General features: G+C 49.2%; 4 protein-coding genes across 6 annotated transcripts; 2 read left to right on the plus strand and 2 right to left on the minus strand.

Moving 5' to 3' along the window:
- Positions 1–1,170: 1,170 nt before the first annotated feature.
- NOL12 (nucleolar protein 12) lies at positions 1,171–5,081 on the minus strand. The gene is made up of 6 exons (XM_048926689.1): positions 4,946–5,081; positions 4,753–4,858; positions 4,506–4,554; positions 3,211–3,353; positions 2,175–2,269; positions 1,171–1,747 (listed from the first exon to the last, which is right to left on the minus strand). The coding sequence occupies exons 1-6, from the start codon at positions 5,020–5,022 to the stop codon at positions 1,576–1,578; spliced, it is 642 nt and encodes a 213-aa protein (XP_048782646.1). The 5' UTR covers positions 5,023–5,081; the 3' UTR covers positions 1,171–1,575.
- A 122-nt stretch (positions 5,082–5,203) lies between these two features.
- LOC125684469 (arf-GAP with dual PH domain-containing protein 1-like) lies at positions 5,204–13,387 on the plus strand. 3 transcript variants are annotated; one of them, XM_048926643.1, is made up of 11 exons: positions 5,204–5,987; positions 6,999–7,129; positions 7,467–7,558; positions 7,643–7,725; positions 8,014–8,126; positions 8,934–9,080; positions 9,485–9,568; positions 9,915–9,977; positions 10,239–10,310; positions 10,827–11,058; positions 11,146–13,387. In XM_048926643.1, the coding sequence occupies exons 1-11, from the start codon at positions 5,900–5,902 to the stop codon at positions 11,172–11,174; spliced, it is 1,134 nt and encodes a 377-aa protein (XP_048782600.1). In that variant the 5' UTR covers positions 5,204–5,899; the 3' UTR covers positions 11,175–13,387. The 3 variants fall into 3 exon arrangements, with proteins under 3 accessions (XP_048782600.1, XP_048782611.1, XP_048782620.1); XM_048926663.1 differs by having other exon boundaries at positions 5,885–5,987; positions 7,045–7,129; XM_048926654.1 differs by lacking the exon at positions 10,239–10,310.
- Positions 13,388–13,409: 22 nt separating this feature from the next.
- On the plus strand, positions 13,410–14,668 carry LOC125684478 (urotensin-2 receptor-like). Its single transcript, XM_048926675.1, has one exon. It carries the CDS (start codon positions 13,434–13,436, stop codon positions 14,427–14,429), a length of 996 nt encoding a protein of 331 aa, XP_048782632.1. The 5' UTR covers positions 13,410–13,433; the 3' UTR covers positions 14,430–14,668.
- Positions 14,669–16,105: 1,437 nt separating this feature from the next.
- Positions 16,106–19,340, minus strand: LGALS1 (galectin 1). The gene is made up of 4 exons (XM_048954185.1): positions 19,232–19,340; positions 17,984–18,066; positions 16,628–16,799; positions 16,106–16,306 (listed from the first exon to the last, which is right to left on the minus strand). The coding sequence occupies exons 1-4, from the start codon at positions 19,238–19,240 to the stop codon at positions 16,163–16,165; spliced, it is 408 nt and encodes a 135-aa protein (XP_048810142.1). The 5' UTR covers positions 19,241–19,340; the 3' UTR covers positions 16,106–16,162.
- Positions 19,341–20,055: the final 715 nt, after the last annotated feature.

Consider the following 20,055-nt stretch of genomic DNA (forward strand, 5'->3'; position numbering starts at 1 on the left):
AACTCCTTGGGAGGCAAAGTGCAAGTCTCATTGTGCCTCTGGTCACCTTGAGGCACCAAGGAAAGGGAAAAAACTGCTGTACTGTACAACCCTGACAGCTAGGATCCAAGCATGCCATCAGACTGTCAGCCTTGCCCACAAGTTGTGTTTCTGCATCTCTGAAACACCTAAAAAGTGAAGGTGAGACAGGAACAGGCTAGTAAGCCGATGCCTCCACAAGGCCTCCAACATCAGTTCAGTTACTTTTTTCCCCTCCCATTTCTAGCACAGCCAATTTGCTTACTCACCCACTGCCACATTTCCAATTTTCTGGTGTGGGTTTTGGCCACAAAGGCCTTTTTCCCCTTTGTCATTTCTGTGTGCCATGCCAGCACACACATAATAAAGGAAGATGCCCCATCCAGGTGCTGGTCAGAACCTGGCAGAGGCAGGATGGCCACTGCATCCTACAGACACTCCATGACAGAAGTCAGTGTGCTGCTCAGGCTCTTTTCTCTCCTCTGAAGATTGACTTTGTTTTACCAGAAGCATTCCTCACCCCAGCCACGCAGATGCATGGCAACTTCTTTTTCTCTCCTCTTGAAGACATCCACGCTAAAACACACACACCAAGGTTTCCAAGCAGAAGACAGCCACCCTGAAGTAATGCACAGCCTCTGCCACTCCCATCCCAGAGAAGGCCACACACATGCAGCAAGGGTAGTAAGGGATTTCATACTCCTCTGAGCTATCAGAATGAACATCGGCACATTCAGCAGACAATGGAATGAGCCATTCCTGCTCTGGCGGGTTCTGTATTACCACAAAAACAGCTCCTAGCTATTCCCTTTCCTGAGCACCAGTAGATTTTAAAGATTTTTTTTCAGCAATAGGAATCATTAACCCTGTTTCCAGCTGGTACTGGTATTAACATCCAGCTGTTATGCTTCAGTTAAGCCACATGTATTTCTCTTAGCAAAATGACTACACAGAATAAACTTATTGAATTTCATATGGGATAGACACCAAAAAAATCACAGAATGGCCCGGGTTGGAAAGGACCTCAAGGGTCATGAATCTTCAACCCCCTGCCACAGGCAGGGCCACCAACCTAAAAAAAAACAAAACAAAACGCATCCCTGCATTTGGCTGTGGCACAGATGAAGAAACATGAGACAAGATGACACCATATCATCCTGGAAAAAGAATTTACTGCACTGCAGAAATAGCAATGCATTGGTTCACAAGTGGAAGCGGAGCTCTCCCCAGTCTCACAGCCCTGACAGTGTGTCTGTTGCATTCAGCTTTAGATTTTCTCCTTTGATAAAGCCAGTTGAGGGTTATGCCATACAGAGAATCTGACCTCCAACAGAAGATTTCAGAGATTCTGTGGCACCTAGGTACTTCATTGGAGACCACTGCAAAATAAATGCAGTGTCTAGTGCCTGTGGCCAACACACAGCAGGTGAATAAGGCTGAACTGGGCTCAGAGAGCCAAGTAAACAAGGTCCTTGATCGTTACAAAGGGGTTGCAAGGAACAGCAGCCCAGCTGCTGAAAACAGTCCCAGCTGCAGCTCTGAGCACCTGGCTCTGCATTAATCTTGGTCGCGGCCCATTTTGCCCGTCAGTCTCCGTCGCTGAGTCTTAGTGGTTCGCCTCATGCTGGGTTTCTGGATTTTCTTAAATGGACCTTGCCCACGCTGGGGTCGCTTTCCTTTCTTCTTTTTCCGGCTGTGCATGTGCAGCGTGGCAGTAAGAGAAGAGATCCTGGGGAGGATAGGAAGAGAGAAATGTTTGGGCACCAAAGTGCACTGCAGAAAGGTGATACTAGAACAGCAGCAGGACAGCCCTGTGTGGCCCAACAGCAATGGACACAAGTAACTGAATGTCCCAGGGGAACCCCACTGTGCTGGGCACCACCCTGACAGGACAGGAGAAGGACTAGACAAACAGTTCAGGGCAAAGCCTACACCACATCCACCCCACACCGCTGTTACCAGAGATCAATGTGATAGAAACACACCGACCCAGGCAGGCTTCCAGACTGCCAGTGCCCCCTGCTGGCTCCTGTCCACCAGCACCCAAGCAGCACAGCATGCCCTCCCAGCAATCACACCACTGATTTGGAAACAAAACATCTTCCTGATGAGCTCACACTGCCCAGCAGCAAGCAGCTGAATGAATTTATACGTACTTTTCAGATAGGAAAGGGTTTCTGGACTTCTTGGGCATTGTTCTTGCAGGCTTGTTTACCACCTCTTCCCCCTTCTCTTCTTCTTCACTTTTTCCCTTAAAAGAAGAAACAAACACATCTTTATGAACACATTTAAACAAGCAGTCTCACAATTCTGTTTTTTTTGCTACCTTCTTGGCTTCATTCCTATTTGCAAAACACAGTAACAGATCAACACTCAAAACTTTACACAAGCCTTGTTCAAGTCTCAAGGTTTTGCTATTGCAGCCCTCCAGAAAGGGACAAGCAGCAGGAAGTCCTACATTAATCAATCAACTTTAACACAATCTTACTGGCCACATCTGTGAATCAGAAGTTACAGCTTTTTCCTCAAATTACTATTAAAGCCTCCATAACCTGATTTTCAGATTAGAAGATGTCCTTAAAAGTGTAAAAGGTTAACTAATCAATACAGCACTTTCCCAAGGTGTTCAAATCCACTCACAACCCATACAGATCAGAAGGATTGCACCAGTCAGTACCATAGAGCCTTTATGAAACAAACATGAGAACTCAGTTGAAATCTGTTTTGAGAACAGAAGCAACCACAAGTACAACCAAAAGATTTATTTGTGGTCCAAGCATAGGATTGTGGAGGGCAGAATCCCTCCTCAGCCTAGCAGTAACTGTTCATGGACAGGTCACAGAAAATCACAGAGGACAGTCCATGCAGTGAAGCCCAAATTCTCATTACTAGCGTTATACCTGGTTTTACAATATTATGTTCTCCCTGTGCAGATCTGTGGCACCTTCTACTAACACGAGGTTAAAGAGCAAACAATCCCAAGGCAGCTTAGAAGAAAGCTGCTCAAGGATGACATTTCTTCCTCTGCAGTGGCACAATGTAAGTTGTGGAGAAACGTGAAAATTCAGTTTCCCCCTTCATCTTCGCTCCTAGCCAGCTGCAAGCCTTCTGGCACATCCATGGAGTGCCAATCTAACTAGCCTCCAGAACATTTATAGTTGATGCAATCAGACAGTCAGCAAGAGGTGGTACCTCAGAGGTGGTCATTCCCAGCTGGCGTGCACCTGAGAGGTCCAGGTCACTGATGGTTGTGACTGTTACAATATGGTTTGGGTGGTCAATGTTCACTGACTCTGTCCGCGATGTCACCAAGTGCTCCAGTTCATCAAACTCATCTAGAAGGACAAAAATATCAGCTTTTCACAAAGTACACTCACAACAGCACCACGCAACACTAGATGCCTGGGCCAGAGTGGCTGGAAAACTGCATGGAGGAAAAGGATCTGGAGGTGTTGGTTAATGCCCAGCTGAATATGAGCCAGCAGTGTGTTCAGCTGGTCAAGACCAACGGCATCTTGGCTTGTATCAGAAATAGCACAGTCAGCAGGAACAGGGAGGTAACCATCTGCCACTGTATTCAGTTCTGGTGAGGCCACACCTCAAGTGCTGTGCTCAGTTTTATGCCTCTCACTACCAGAAATACATTGATACTCTGGAGCATGGCTAGAGAACGAAGTGACGCTGTGAGGAGTTTGGAGCACAAGTGTGACAGGGAGCAGCTGAGGGAACTGAGGTTGTTCAGTCTGAAGAAGAGGAGCTCAGAGGAGACCTTATTGCTTTCTACAACTATCTGAAAGAAGGCTGTGGCAAAGCGGGGGTTGGCCTCTTCTCCAGATAAAAGCAATAGACAATTATGGGCAGTGGCTTCAAATTGCACCATAGGAGGTTCAGGTTGGAGTTTGGATATTATGGAAAATTTCTTAGCAATGAGTGGGGATGCATTGGAACAGACTGCTCAGAGAGGTGTCACTGTTCCAGCAGGTATATAAGGAAAGGGTAGATGTATTACTTAGGAACATGGTTTAGTAGGCTATATTGGTGGTAGGTGGACAGTTGGACTAGATGATCTTACAGATCTCTTCCAACCTTAATGATTTTATGTTTCCTGCACTATCATGTGGGGGCAGGAGGTCCAGTCTTCGCATGCAGGGTTAAGGCATGAAGGGCAAGCTACCTCCCCCAGCCAAGATCTCAGTGCCTTGGAGATACCCCCCTGCATGCTCCTTCCTGTCCAACCTGCCCAGTTTTGTTTCCCACTAGGGGCAGGGGGCCCCCATTCAGCCCATTGCATGAGTTCTTGCCCAGCTTCTCAGGGGGACACGAGAAGAATGATGCAACATCCCTTTGGGGTAGGACCACTGTTACAACTATGCCTGCCCAGCTACAGAGGCTGTTCAGTTTGGTGCCTCTCACAGGCAGTTAACTCCTCTGATACCCATTTTGCTGCAAAGGAACCCAAACCCTACAGGCACAGAGGACATACATACCAAGAGCTTCCTCCCTTTCACGCAGCATCTTCAGGTACTCCTTGTGCCTCTGGGAGAGACAAACAGGTCACTACAGCAACCTTGCTGTTATAAGTGTCCGTTCCACCCCAACCCCTCCACCCACGAGGTCCCACTCTCCCCCTAAGTGAGGGAAGGGAAGTATGAGGACCCCAGGAAACAGTTGCTACGTGCCTGCCCCACAACCCTGACATGGCAAAAGGTCCTTTGTCATCAGGAGGAGCTATACCTCCTCTTTCATCTTCCTCTGCTCTTCCTTCAGCTTCCTCTTGATCTCCTCCAGGGCAACCTTCCTCCTCTCCACCTTCCGTTTATGGAAGCCAGTCAGGTACTCCCTAAACACCGGGAACAGAGCAAACCTTCAGCTTCCAGCGACCCCGTTCCCCGCTCACTTTGCCACCTGGAAGCCCTCGTAACCTCACCTCCGCCTCTCCTCATCAAAAGTCACCACCAACCGCGATGCCGCACTTCCAGACCCCTTCTTCTTCTTCCGACCCATGGCTAGCCCACGCTGCCGCCACCCCACTTCCGGTCAGACCCCTCTTCCGGTCCACGGAGTCCCCGCCTCTTCCGGTCTGTCCATTTCCGGCTCCGCACAGCACTGCCCTGTGGGAGGTGTGGCGCTGTGAGGGCCGTCCCTCGGCCGCCATTTTGTGCCTAGGCGCGTCTCTAATAAAAACATTATTTCTAAGTAGTGTGTCGTTGTGCGGTGGTGTCTGGGTTGTGCTACTTAGCCCGGGCAGGTGTGTGTGAGGGTAGATCTCAGCCCTGAGTCTGTCTCCGAGACGCGGGAGCAGTTGTGGTGGGGAGTGGTCTCGCTGCTGGCTGACTGGGTTGGCTTTAGCTGAACTCTTGAACCCCTCGTGACCTCCCGTCCTCGCTTTAATGAGTGTGACTCTTGCTTGGCGGCCAGCTGACTTCGGTGGAAGCTCCGCAAGTGTTGTGAAGGGAAGCGTTGGCAGAGTCAGCCCACAGAGCGTGGCAAGCACTGCCGCCTTGTCCCAGGTCACCTTGTCTTTATCAGCTGTCTGGCTACTGGGGTTCTTTTCCTGGCCAGTCCTCTCCCCAGCAGAAATGCGGAAAAACCAGTTCTGTGGTTAATTACTGCACTTCCCTCCACGCCCATGGGTTCGGCTGCCTCCTCCTCCTCTTTTCTCCCAGCCTGGGTGCACTTCGGCCTCTTTGCCCCAGCCTGTTCTCTGCCGGCTCAGGTGCACCATTAGGCCTGCATATTCATTCCATTAATCTCAGGGCTTCTCCTGCCTTCCCTTCTTGTTCCTGCAAGGCCTGCTGGTGGCTCCTTCTCCCTCAGGGTGCACCGCAGGTGCAGAAGACACGGGCACCTGCACTGCCCAAGAGGGTGACAATTTGACACCATGGCTGGAGGTGATAAGAGCATGAAGGCCCTGAGGGAGGTGTGGAGAAGAGCAGAAAACTCATTGTGTGCAGACTGCGGGAAGCCGGGTGAGTCCCTGAGGGCTGGATCTTCTGAGGATGGGTCAGAAGAAAAGGACTGGGTTTGGTCTCTAGTAGCCATTGTGGCCAGCTCAGTGCCTTGAGGCATATGAGAATGGAAAGGAGTGATGTTAGGGGATGGTTGTTGGAACCTGTGCAAAGCCCAGCAGTGTTGCGTGAGTTGATTCCATTTGTCCAGGCTGCAGGGGGTCCCAGAGGTGGGGGAGTAAGGGAAGACAAAGGAGATGCTGCCACAGTGCTGGTGGAAAGAAGGACAGGGACAAGGTAGCGCCAAAGCTGCAGCACTGTGGATTGCAGTCGTGTTGGATCTCAGACACAAATCAAAGTCATGCCCAGTCAGGACCTGAGAAGAAAGTTCCCAGTGGAAACCTAACTGCTCCAGAAAAAAGGCATGATTCAGGAGGGCATTGTCTTGTCTGTGACTCAGCTCTGAACTGACAACTTGCCATGGACAACCTGAGAGGTTTCTTGTACTTAAGAGCTTATCCTCTACAAAGGGTACCGGTTTGAAGTCTACCAGTACTGCTAAAAATGACCGTTGCATTTCTTCCAAAAGGTACATGTGGGTTGTACCATCCAAGACAAATTAATTTGTCTAATTAATACCACTTTACCTTCTTAAATTTTCCCCTGAGAATTCTGATTTTACAGTTGCTTTTCACTTCCTGAGCTAAATAGTATTGTGGGTTTGCTGTGTTGCACGAAACAGCTCCTGGAGTCTCAGATGATTCTTTACCCAAAGGGAATTTACAGAGCGCTTTGGAGTTTTCCAAGGTTCAAGTTAATTGAGATTCAGATTAAGCAGTTGAAGCAGGAGGAATGCAGCAGTATGATGCTTTTTCTAGACTGCCTTCTGTATGCTTGGTTAATTAGTCAGCTCAGCTGAAACCATGGTTACCAAGATCTCCATTTCTCAGTAATGCATTCTCATTTGAGGCATATCCCCCCAAGGAATTTACCACTTCTGGTCATACCTTCGCCCCTTTTTTATGCCCTCAGATCCTGACTGGGCATCCTCTACCTTGGGTGTCTTTATATGCCTTAGCTGCTCAGGAATTCACCGGAACATCCCTAGCATCAGCAAAGTCAAATCCCTGAAGATGGACCACTGGGATGATGCTCAGGTGCAGGTGAGAACTTTGTCCCACTGGTATATTGGGGTTGAGTCTAGGTTGTACACCATCTCTTCTTTTGGCCTTTGGCCTCACAAAGTTGGAGATCAGTGTAACTTTGCTACGTGTGCTTAACTGGGGATAATTCCTCTTAAATTGCTGGGAGGATGTGCTTGCCTTGAGTGCCTCTTCGTGCCCTATTACTTTATGGCTGGCACAGATCTCTTGCATCTTATCTTGCCAACGTTTAGGGTCTTTATTGCTCATGGTTACTGATTTCTCAGTTGCCAGCTCCATCTAGACACAACATAAGTCTACATCAAAGAGAAGGCACTAACTCTCTTTCTAACTGCAGTTTCTGGCCAAGCATGGGAATGCTGTGACTAAGGCCGTGTATGAAGCTCACATCCCTATTTACTATTACCAGCCAACCTACAATGACTGCCAGTAAGTTGCTGCATACAAATGAAAAGGGGGATGGCAGTTCTGGATTGCTGTAGTTTGTTTCTAAGCTGTCACCTCTCCTTGTAGAGTGCTGAGAGAACAGTGGATACGGGCCAAATATGAACGGAAAGAGTTCACTGAGCTTGGAAAACAGCTACTGTACACAGATGGTAAGAGCAGGGCATAACTTCAGAATTGCTGCCTGTTGCCTTTTCTGGAAGCTTTTGAGCACCATGAAAGCTCATCAAAGCTGCAAATCCCACAAGTATTCCCGAGTACCTGCCTGATAGGCACAGAGCATGGGCTTGGAGGTGTTTAAATTGTAGGAAGTGTAGTTTGGCACTGCTGTAGGTTGTTTCCAAGCATGGTATTACCAGCTGGTGTTGCTCAAAACCATTTGCTTTGCTGGTGGATTCCTCTTGGGAGAATAGTCTTCAAACTGACCTTTCTACTCTTAGGGGTGAAGGAAGGCATCCTCTGGAAGCGAGGTCGAGACAGTGGGCAGTTCCAACCCCGCAAGTTCCTGTTGTCAGAGAGAGAGGGATGTCTGAAGTATTTCACCAAGCAGGATGTGAGTATAGTGGTCAACTCAGGGCTGTGGGGTTATGGAGACTCTTCTATCTCTGTGAGATTTCCTTACTCACTCAGCCAGAGATGGTAACACATCACAGAAGAGGGATTCCCTTCCAACTACTGACATTTCCCCTGCATCTTCACTTCGTGCTTCACCACATCCTTACCTCTTCAACAGTTTCTTTGCTCATGGCAGGGAAGCAATGGCACTTCCATGAGACTCCTCTTTTCTTGTCTCACTTGTTAATCTCCAAGTGCAGGACTGATATACAGTCCTACAACATCACTGCTGATCGGAAGGTTGATCTTTCACTTCATCTAGTCCATTTCCCTGGCTGTACAACCCTGCACTGTCCTTGGAACCAACCTCACCTTACTGTGAACTAAGTTGCCAAAAACACTTTAAGTAGGGCTTTTCTGCTAGTTTGTCTCCCTGAAAAAATGGGGCAAATGCTAGTATACTGCCACAAGTGAGGAAATGGCTTAGGATAGGGAGGGCTAGGTGTAAAGTCTTTCCTTTTGGGGCCAGTTAGCCTTTAGACCAGGTCAGCTGTAAAGTCAGATGCACTTTCAGCATCTCACTGGTTGTCCCAGAGTAGGCACAGTTCAAATTTATTTTGGAAGGGCTGAGCCATTATTTGGGCATGCCACATAGGAAAGAGAATGTGTACAACTGTTTTGATGGGAAGGGGCAGTTAGTACATTTTTAAGACCTTCTAACCCTGCTTTATCCTACTAAGTCAGTCACTTAGATCACTTTCCCACTAGAATTGCTCATGCATGACCAATGCTATTCTGTTCTCAGGCCAAAGAACCCAAAATCAATGTCAAAATAGATGTCATCAATGCTACATTCCAACCAGAGAAGATTGGGAACCCCAATGGCTTGCAGATCACCTATCTCAAAGACAACAAGACTCGGAATATATTTGTCTACCATAAAAGTGGAAAGGTATATTGTTTAGCATCACGCTGCAAAGACATTGAGGCTGATTGGAGAATTAACTGATACCGAGTAGCATGAGGAATGAGTTGGGATAGAAGGTGTGTGCATGTGTGGGAATTGCTGTAGGTAAACAGGTTGAGAATTCTGATTCTCTGTGTGTCTGTCAGAGAGTTCTGCTGCAGGGAGCAGAGCAAGAGCACTGGCTGAGTGGGTTTCTGTGGGAGGAGCTGCTGCAGAAGGTGTGCAGATGTACCGCCTGTGCTGTCTGTATGTGTGTGTGAGGGTGAGGCCTGGAGAAGGGAAAGCTGGCTGTTTTTGCAGCTGACATAACGTGGGGTGCAGCTGGATGAATTTGAGTGTCTCACCGTGGCTGTCCCTAAGCTTTCTGTTCTCTCCTGTTTTATTTTCAGGAGGTGGTGGACTGGTTCAATGCCATTCGGTCCGTGCAGTTCCATTATCTGAAGGTAGCATTTCCCATAGCCAGCGATAATGAGGTAAGGCAGCACTAGAGTGCAGTGCTGAGTCTCCTGCTGATGTTCGGTTGCTCTGATAAAAGAGCCCATTAGTTGTTATTAGATCTCCAGGCACACAAGTGGAAATTGCAGTATTTAGATAGAGAAGTGAAAAAGTGTGCATACAGGAGCCTGGGATGACAGAGAGCAGCTCATTTCTCCTATTTCTGGGCACTCTGGAGACCAAAGTGACTCCTAGCTAAGGCAGTTCTGCAAACATGAATTTAAAAGGGAGCTGAATTTGGGCAAACAGAAGGAAGGCCATGGTGTTGGAAGTGAACAGCAAAGCAACATGGCTAAGTGAATGTTACTCTTACCTTTTTGTCAGATTAAAAGCCGGCTGACAAGAAACTTCTTGAAGGAAGGATACATGGAGAAGACAGGTCCCAAGGTGAGCTGCTTGGGGGTGAAGAAATCTAGCAGGGACCTCCCAGAGAGCCATTTTCCCCATCCCCACCCTCTATTCTTTTGACACTACAGTGGGACTGAAAAATTGCTTTCAGTTCCTCACTCTCAGCTTAGAGGGAGAAAGAAGGCTGCTGTTAAGGCAGGGGCTTGGTTCAAGCAGTTGTGCTGAATTTTGGGCATCCATTCGCACTGCTCACGGCAGAGGGCACTGTCACCTTACGTATGTCACCTCTTCCCTTTACAGCAGAGAGAGGCTTTTAAGAAGCGTTGGTTCACACTGGATCACCGCAGGCTCATGTACTTCAAGGACCCTTTGGTGAGGGCGAGATCTGACCTCTGACAACTGTAGGCAACAGTGCTGAGGGCAGGGTCAGAGTGCAAACAGAGTCTTGCTTCTTTGCTTTGCTCTGTTGTAAGGGAGGCTTGTGGGTTTCCCAGTGGCTCTGAATGGACTCTAGGTCTCCCCCTTTCCGTCCCACTTTGTTCATCCTGCACTTTCTTTGTTTGCTTACTGCCTGCAAACAATGGGAACCGGGAAGGTTGTGGTGCAAAGGTCGTGGTGTCAAGGGTGATGCCATGGAAGGTGTTGATGGAGAGGCGGATGCAGCTTTCTCTCTCTCAGACCTCTCGAGGTCTGTTCTCCTAAGTTTTCCTTTCAGTCACTGTCTTTGGGCGTAGCCTCCCGGTTCTGAATCCCCTGACCACCTTCAAGTCTTCTTGCTGCTATCTCTTTGATCCTTACCCTTTCTCCTGCTGCCCGCAGGAGCTCTGCTATTATTAGTTGGTTCTTCTTGGGTACAGTTAATCCCTCTCTTTCCCTCTGGATGTGCAGGATGCATTTGCTAAGGGTGAGGTATTTGTGGGCAGCAGAGAGAATGGCTATAGCGTCCAGAAGGGATTGCCTTCAGGGACACAAGGCAACTTCTCTTGGCCCTATGGCATCACCATTGTCACGCCTGACCGAGAATACCTCTTCACCTGCGAGACAGAGGCTGACCAGCTGGACTGGATCACAGCTTTCACAAGCATCATCAACCAGGCCATGACACCACAGGAATATGCCAGTAAGTGCTTGGATGGTGTTTCCTTCTCCTCTTGCTGCCCTGCCACAGAGTATTGCCCTAATGCACTGCCTTTTTTCTTCTCTACAGTTGAAGCCTACTTCAAGTTTAAATCATAGGAAGCCGGACAGGAACCTTGCTGTAACTCAACTCTACCTGGTCCTGTTGGGTGGGCTATCAGAAGAGGAGAGAAGATTGATGTCAGAGAAACACAGTGCTATTGCAGCCTACTCTTTGAAGCACTTTTTTTTTTTTTTTTTTTTTCTCTCCAAGAACAATCTTCTTTTTAAGCTGCTTCAAGTCCAAGACTTTGTGAGACTGAATCCTCAGTGCAAACTGTCAGTGGTAAATTGCTGTGATCTGACTGGATCTTGACAGGCCTTGCCTGTTGATAGGGCCTCAAAAACTTAGCACTTGCTGTGATGGACATGGGACCTAGCATCACATTTGCAGGAAACTGCAGGCAGCCTTATGCAAGAATGCACAAGGTTTAACCTTGTACAAGAAAACAGCTGCCTTACTGGAGATAATGCAGTTGGCTGTAGAGGCTGCTGGACTAGGAGAGACTTTCATTACAAGAAGTGGCTTCTCTGCTGGTGACAGAGATGTAAAACATCTGGTTATTTAATCAGCTAGAGCTACATTTGAAAAAGGTCACGTAAAAGATTTAATGTAACAGTCATGTGAGATGTGTTTCTTCCCGTCTATATGGGCTTGAGAGCTTCGGACCATGTTTGTATGGAGACCATCTTCTGACTGCTCCTGAGCTCAGAAACAACAGTTATGTATGTATATGTAAATGGACAGTGTGTGTGTACCCACAAGAAAAAAGTGGTGGGAGATGAAATACTGCCCTAGAGAAGACACTGTGAGGGACATTCATGTTATTGAAGTTCAGCTGTCAGATTTGAGTCTCTGTAGTTAAACCCATAGAGAGAGGCTGGCTCGTGCAGGGAGCAGTCGATAGCATGTCTTCTATATGCTTCTGACACACTGTTGAGTCTAATACAGCCTAGGGGTTGATGTCTGAAGTTGGAATACATGAGTATCTACTGCCCTATTCTCTGGGTGTCAAAGTCCTGTCACTTGCTTTCTCACCTGTACGTTATATATGTATATGTAATATACATTTATGCAGTAGTGTATAAGGGAAGTCTTATGTCTGCTCTCTAAGACAAACGAAGCTCAGATGTGGGAAAAAGAGAGCAGGGCAGTGGTTGGCACAAAGGGCCTTGCAGCACGAATGTCATACTGTGATACTCCAGTAGAAGGCAGTGCTGCCCAACACACTTTTGCTTCCTGCTCTTGCGAGGCAGGGGAAGGAGATCTTAGAGGAGGAGGAGGGTGGCCTTTGGAGAGAGGAAGGAAGGAGTGGAACTGAAATAAATAGCCCCTTGATCTTTAGGAGCTTGATGGTTACTAATGACAAGGGTGGGAGAGTGCCAGGCTATAAGAATGGGAGATCTTTGGTGGTCTGTGGGAGTCTTTGATTGCACGACTAGGGACTAAATGCGTTGACTGCACCTCAGGAGATCTTTGGCCTTGAGTGTGGGGCAGGCCCTCTTACCTTAGCTTAGCTAAGGGTCAGGGGGCAGCATCAGTTCTTTCAGTTTTCAGGGCTGATCCTTGTTTCTCTCTTAAAGCCTCAATTGTTTTTCCCCTCTTGCCAGACTCAGAAGTCTTATCCTTCATTAAATCTTCCTTCAAAGGAGGAAGACTGAGCAAGAGGGAATGGGGAAAAGAAAGAGAGTAAAAAAAAAAGGAGGAGAGAAGGAAGAAGGAATGTATCTTCTAAAATAGGAGCTCCCCTTGTCTCCTCGGCTGGTGACTAGCAGCTCAGTACAAATTGGGACCACATTCACACCTGTGTGTGAAGCTGAGTCAGACACATTCCTGTGCAGTGGGCAAGGCAGCTCTCCAGGGCTGGGCTGGGGGGACACTTACCAGCAGCAGAGCTGAGAGAACACAGAGACTGGAGAGAAGGAGGAATGCACTTGTCCAGAGTCTGCTGATTTTCTGCCCAGCGAATACTGGAGGAGCAACAAGTGAGGAGCTGGTGAAGAAGACAAGACATTTCTTCTTGTCTGGCAGACATTTCTTTGCACCTATCAGTCTTGAAGGAGAGACGGTGCTGCTTTTTCAGCCTGAGGAAAACCAGCAGACAGCACTTGTGGTGAACGAGATTGGCAAAATAGACTGGATGGCTGGAGGTGAGGAATAGACTTCTCTGGAGACTTAGGTTTGCTGAGTTTGTGCCATTCATCCCTTCCTTGGCTGCTTTTGTTAGAAGTAGCTGTGCCCCCTACAGCAAGCAGGAAAAGCAGGAGGAAGGAGAGGGTCTCCAGCAGCCTGATTGCTCTTTCACTCCATCCCCAAAGATGTCTTGCAACTCTTCCCTCATCAATGTAACGCCTGGAGAGGACCTTGAGGGTGGCAGCTTCTTAGAGGAAAGCAGCGGTGAGGACGACATCAGCAGTGTCCTAGGAGGGGACAGCCCAGTGACAGGGCCTCTGGGCACAGTGCTGCTGCTCATGTGCCTCATTGGGATGGTGGGGAACATCTACACGGTGCTGGTGGCCTCTGGCAAAGTGGCAGGCCGCTCGGCAGGCTCCTTGGGGGTCTATGTGATCAACCTCGCCCTGGCTGACCTCCTGTACCTCTCCACCATCCCCTTCGTGGTCTGCACCTACTTCACCCATGACTGGTTCTTTGGAGATGTGGGCTGCAAGCTTTTGTTCAGCTTGGACCTCCTCACCATGCATGCCAGCGTTTTCCTCCTGACCGCCATGAGCCTGGAGAGATACTGGGCAGTAACCAGGCCGCTGCGGTCCAGGCGGGCAGGCAGCGCTTACCGCAAGCCAGCCAGTGCCATCCTCTGGCTCCTTGCCTTCCTGCTTACAGCCCCCATGATGGCAATGACCCAATTGCGGGAGGGCAATGGTCCCAACAAGCGCATCTGCATCCCCACATGGACACCAGCAGCCTTCCGCCTCTACTTGACGGTGCTCTTTGCCACCAGCATCCTGGTGCCCGGTGTGGTGCTGATCGTTGTCTACACCCTCCTGGTCCGGGTGTACCGCTCTTCCACCTGGCACCCAGGACTGTCAGCGGCTGGCCGGGCTCCCTCCCAGCGTCTCTCCTCCAGGATCTCTGCCATTGTGGTGGCTTACTGGGCCTGCTTCCTCCCCTTCTGGGGCTGGCAACTGGCTGGGCTGTACCAGCATGAGGGCATAGGCATGGGCCCTACTGCCCAGGCCTACCTCAACTTTGGTGTCACTTGCTTAGCCTATGGCAACAGCTGTATCAACCCCTTCCTCTATACCCTGCTAGCCAGTAGCTACCGCCGGCATCCCAAACACACGAGGAGGCCATAGCACCTTCCTGGCTTTTGTGTAAATATTGGGGCTCATGGGGAATAGCAGGGGGAGCCCTGGGTGACAAGCAATGCCCTGAGTGAGGGATATCACCCAGGTTTTTGCGAGGGTTGAGTAATGAAATAAAAGTGCTGTCTTATGTGCTGTCTTGTGGTGTGTTCCATCCTTGTCATCAACCTGGCATGTTCTCCTTCGTGCCTTTTGCAAGACTGCTTGAGGATGCTCTTCCCAGGGATCCCAGTTCTGGCGTGTGTGAGGAGTCCTCCAGCCCTCACCCTATGCAAGACCAGAGTGGGTGAAAGGGTGCAGTCAGCATCTATATGCCTTAATTATATATCCAAGGAGCTCAACCACCCTCACCGCCTCTCAGGCAACGGACAGAGCTGTAACAGAGCCCAGACAACAGTGACTCACAAATATCATGGGAGCTGTGAGTCACATGAAGAAGCAGCCACGCTAGCAGGAGACCTGAATAAGATTCATCCCCAGCCTGTGGTGAAAATTTCATTCAATTTCCTTCCCCTCACTCTCACCAATATTTTTGAGGAATCCTTCTGAAAAATGAATCCCAAGTGCAATTTGAAGACATTGTGCTATGTGTGAGTTTGCCCTTCATAAGAGCTCATTAAATAGCCTATCACCAGCACTGTGTCCCTGCTGTGGGCAAGGACATCCCTGGCCCTCTGTCCTGCTGAATGTACCCCAGGTTGTGACAACTTCAGTGACATAAACTGAGCCAGGTCTTACATCTTGAGTCCATCTTACCCAGCACAGCTCAATTCCATACAGCTAAACTTTCTTATTCCCAGACAAGACAGCCTTATCCAGCAGCAGAGCTGAGAGAACAGACTCGAGAGAAGGGTGGCAATACTAGATGCTGTTTTTACTATCACAGACGTAGCCTTAAAGAGCAGGCTGCGATTGTACAGAGCAGACTGGCTTTGAACAACAGGAGGCTTCAAGAGATCTGGTTTAAGAGCCTCAACCTGCTTGTACACCCCAAATATTCCTGCCTCCCATCCCAAAAGTCCATCTTGAGCCTAGCTTCTCTTCCCCAGCCCACATTTCCTAGCAGATGAATCTTACTCCGCATGAGTCCCTGAGACACTGCATCTGGCAAATCCTAATGAATTATGGAAAAAGAATGGGAGGTGCTGCTGCCTTAGGAACAAGCTCCTGTGCACCAGCTGCTCTGCAGCTGCCTAATGGGAAGAAACAGCCTGGCCAGGCCTGCAGGGTACCTTTGTAGGACATCACAGTGTTTGTCCTTCCCCTTGCTTGTGGTCCAGCCCAGAAGTAAGGTCCTAAAGATTGCGTTCTTCTATCAAGGCATAGCCTTCCCAGCAGCACTACTCAGTGCTGCTTACAGCTTTACATAGCATCAGACTGAAAGAGTCAGTGGCTTTGCCAAAGGTACCCTTCCACTTTTTTCCCCCACAGCAGTATCTGGCCCTAACACTGTTTCCCACTCAGACTCTTCCTGGACTTTCCACTTTCTTACTTCCTATGCTCCTGGCACAACCTAGCTTCCCCTTTCCCACCATGACTTTGAGGACCAATGATCACTCCCACCCACATCTGACATTCCTACACAGTAAGTTATTACCATCCCAGGTTCCCCAGTTGTCCAACCCTGTAGGTTTGTGATATAAGAAAGGTTAATCCTTGAGACCAAGTAGAAGAAAACACATTTATTGATTACTTTTCTTAAATTTTGAGACAGATGTGAGGAGCTACTCCCAGCTGACAGACCGGAGCGTGAAGTCTCCATGTGTATCAAAGTAGTCAAAGACAGAAAGACCAAGCCGATTGGGGAATGAGAACTGGTGGCCTGGCAGGTGGACGGTCACATCGCTTGGGTTGATGCTGAAAGTGATCTGCAAAACAAATGGAAAAGTCAGAGAAAACTTATGTCAGGATACCCTCAAGCCTTCCCCATTCTTCAGAGTGAACACACTCAGCCGCACAGCTTGCTCTTCAGTAGCAGGAGTGTTCTAATCTTCCAAGTGACGCCTATGGCTTGCTTAGTTCAACAGTAACATCTCTTGGAGCTACACAGAGCTTGCACATTTGATTTCCACCCTTTGCCACTGCTCAGAGATCTGGATGGTGGCACTGACCAAGCAGGAGAAGCCAGCCACCCCCTGTACAGACAGCTCAGAGTACAGTACATACGGAGAGTGTATCCCAAGCTGTACCTCTATTGGAGCTCCCTTCTGGAAAGGGAAGACTGTCTCCCTTTGCTCTGTACCCCACTCTTCCATTTTCTTTGAGTTGCACACAATGAGGTTCACATCACCATGAGCATCGAAGCGGGGGTTGAAGTGAAGTCCCAGGTGGGTTGAGTCCTTGCCCAGATTCATCACAAAGCTGCAAAGAAAGAAGACAAACACCATGTTGCATGCTGCACACTGAGTCTAGGTCTGTTCTGTCAAGCCCAGCTGACGGTGCCGAGGTTCAGCATGCAGCCCTGAACATGGAGTTACTCTGCACCCAAACCAGCTCCTAGAAGCTGCTTGTCACTGCGTTCTTTCCAGCCCTAAACAGTTAGCTGGTGCTGCACCCTGCCTGACAGCCACTGCTTCTCCCCACCCTGCAGGCAGCTGCAGTAATTACCATCTCATTAGCTATCCCAAAGCGTCTTGCAATGGTAGTGGGAGGAAACAACTTCCCAGCCTGCTGTCCACCTTGCCTCCAGGCCTCTTACTGAGATGAGAAGTGAGGAGGAATATTATTTGGCAAGAGAAAGCCCAGGAGGCTTCACGCCGACAGTATCAAACTTCAAAGGCGCTGGGAAGAGCTGGGACATGTTTCCTGGAACACCGCTAGTGCTGGTACAGCACTCCAGGCTCCACCTCACTTAACAAGGAGTCCTGCCAATAACAGAGCTGCGTGAGGGTTGGGAACTACTGCAGAGTCCCCAACCCTGGGCCCCAGCCATTGATCCCTGCAGAGATAAGAGCACTTCTGGTGCACCTGTCCACTCACTACTTTTTCCCCATTCCTTCCCCACCTGCATACAAGAGGCATCTCTACTGGATGAACACCCTGAGACCACACTATCACCTCCAGTGGGACCAGTAGTTTTACCACTGGCTTCATCATGGGTCTGTGGCTCAGAGCATCCATGACCAGAACACCCAAGATGTCCCCAGCTGCTTGAGCTATAGTCTTCTGCCCAAGACAGCAAAGTACAGAAATGGTGCTCCTGGGCAACCTTCGTGCAGGGGAAAGGATGTGGCTTTTTAGGATGGTCACAAGCCACATCTCAGTATAGATTGAGCTTCCATTTCCTTTACTCTGTGCTATAGAGGATGTGGTCGCTGCCAGTGCGTGCAGCTGGAGCTTCACATCTGCTCTGGCTTAGTCCCTTGGCAGTAGAGCATGTCTGCAATGTGCATTAGGCAATGACTCACCGGGAAACACTGTTGGTGTTAACCCTTTTCAAAGCTGCTCCACTCCCACCCAAGGGAGGGGATTCCTTCTGTCCTCACTAGCAGAAGCCAACTCAGCATGGTGCTTTGGCCACACCTGGGTGGCACAGCTCAGCTTACCTTTTGGCATTCGGTGCGATCATCCCCTTGACAGTGAGGCGCTGGCCAGGCTTGAGACCCAAGTTGGTGCACACTGGTCCCTGCTAAACATGGAAGCAGAGACATTAGCTCAGCACCTGCTAGCTCACTTGTTTTGGCAGCTCTCCTTGCTGCCTCAGTATAGTACATTGCCTTGGACCAAGGGAGAGACAGGGATGCTCCCTTTCCCTAGGGCAAGGCACATGGGACACCCCAGAGAAGTCACTCCAATCAGACAAACCATGTGCCCGATTTCCCAACCTCCTTCTTTGCTGCTGTCATCAACGTGTCTATATTTCATGGCAATGAAGTGAAAGTACCTGCAAGCTCCCATCACACCCATTCTGTCCTGAACACACCCATGTACTGTATGGGTCTCATATCATCCCAAGGAACCTGGATGTGCAGGGATGGAGCCTCCGCTCCATTCCCCTGGCTTGGATTTGGACCTCAAACCTTGCTTGGGTCCAGGAGCTCAGACATTCCACTCCCTTGTGTCCAGGGGCTTACTTCCTGAAAATTTAACATTTGCAAGAAATTTGCATGCACCTTTCTGCGTTTTGTCAAACAGAAAGAAACATCCTACTACTTATATCCATATGTGCTCATTGCCCAGTCTGTTCCCTGGCGTGACCACAAGAATTTTTTCTTCTACCAAGGTTTCATTTGCACTTGAGGCACTCCCTGATTATTCCTTCTCAGACTACTGCAAGAAATCAAAGTGCAAACACTTCCCTGATACAAGCATCCCTCCAACAGTCCTTGGTACTCAGAGAAGGGCACTTTAGAGAAGTGCATTTTTGTACAAGAAATAATGACTGAGTGACTCATGAAAACTGCAGCCAGGAAGCAAGCAATAGGGCAGCCCAGAAAAGAAGACGCTTAGAAAGCAATAAATACTACTTCAGCTGCCTCCCTGGAGCAGAACCTCTGCAAAACAGGTTACCCCAGCTCAGGAACCAATCCAGCAAGGACCCCCCACATATCTCCCCAGAGGAATCCTGCAGGGGAAAAAAAACCCAAACTCCTGACTGAACAAGAAATAGCAGTCACCCCTCTGTAGGATGTGCAGCAGGGATCTTGATTCCCCCAGCAGCAGAACACGCAGCTCTAACAGAGCCTCCAACACAGGGACTGATGAGCAGGTAGAGGGTAGCACACCCTGCTGCCAAGCCAACATCTTCCCCATAGCCCTTCTGGGCTCCATCCTCCCATTCCCTCCCTACTCACACAAGACATGGTGCTGCTATGCAGGCTGATGCTCCTCTCTTCCAAGGTGCAAAAGTCCCAGGCAAGTAGCTGCAGGACCACACCCTTGCCTTTAAATAGATGGAGTGCTGACCAGAGCCAGCCCTTCAGCAACCCCAGCTGCCAATAGGATCGAGAATAAGGTGGGAGGAGCTGGTTTGGGGGAAGGGAAGACATGTCTCCTCCCTCCCTCATCCAGGCCCCTCTCCGGGATGCTAATCCCAACCCTTCCAAGCAGGCTGCTGGCCACTCCAGGAAGAGATCCAGCTGTGTGTGGCCATGAACTCAATGGAAAATAGTTTCACAATGAGTATTTTATCCAAGCCTTTCATCCCACATGGAAAATGGTCAGATGGATCAAGGCTTGGCAGAAAGTGTCTGAGGGCTGGGCTCTTCATCTCTGCTAAACCAGGAGCCAGAATATCACTGAGGGTATACAGTGCCTCAGGAACTCTCTATGGTCCAGGTACAGAGGAATGATGTTGCATTTGGGGAGCTTCAGTCATACCAACAAGCCTTGTGATCCCCTAGAGCTGCTCAGCTGCTGACCCAGACCTTGCCACCAGCTCTTGTGGGGACAGGATCCAAAAAAGGGAAAGCAGCGACTTCTGCAGATCCCTAGATTCCCTCAAAACCACGTTGGAGCAGCAAGCCTGGAGGAGCCCTCTTGGAGGAATGGGGAGGAATCATCCTAGAAAGCTCAGTGTCAGGCTCTTGCAACTACTCTAGGCACGTTTGAAGAGCTGAGAAACAGAGGGATGGGGGCAAAATGCTCTGTTATAATAAACTCTGGGATCTATAGGTCT

The sequence above is a fragment of the Lagopus muta genome, chromosome 1 (assembly GCF_023343835.1).
Source record: "Lagopus muta isolate bLagMut1 chromosome 1, bLagMut1 primary, whole genome shotgun sequence".
Taxonomy (NCBI): Eukaryota; Metazoa; Chordata; class Aves; order Galliformes; family Phasianidae; genus Lagopus; species Lagopus muta.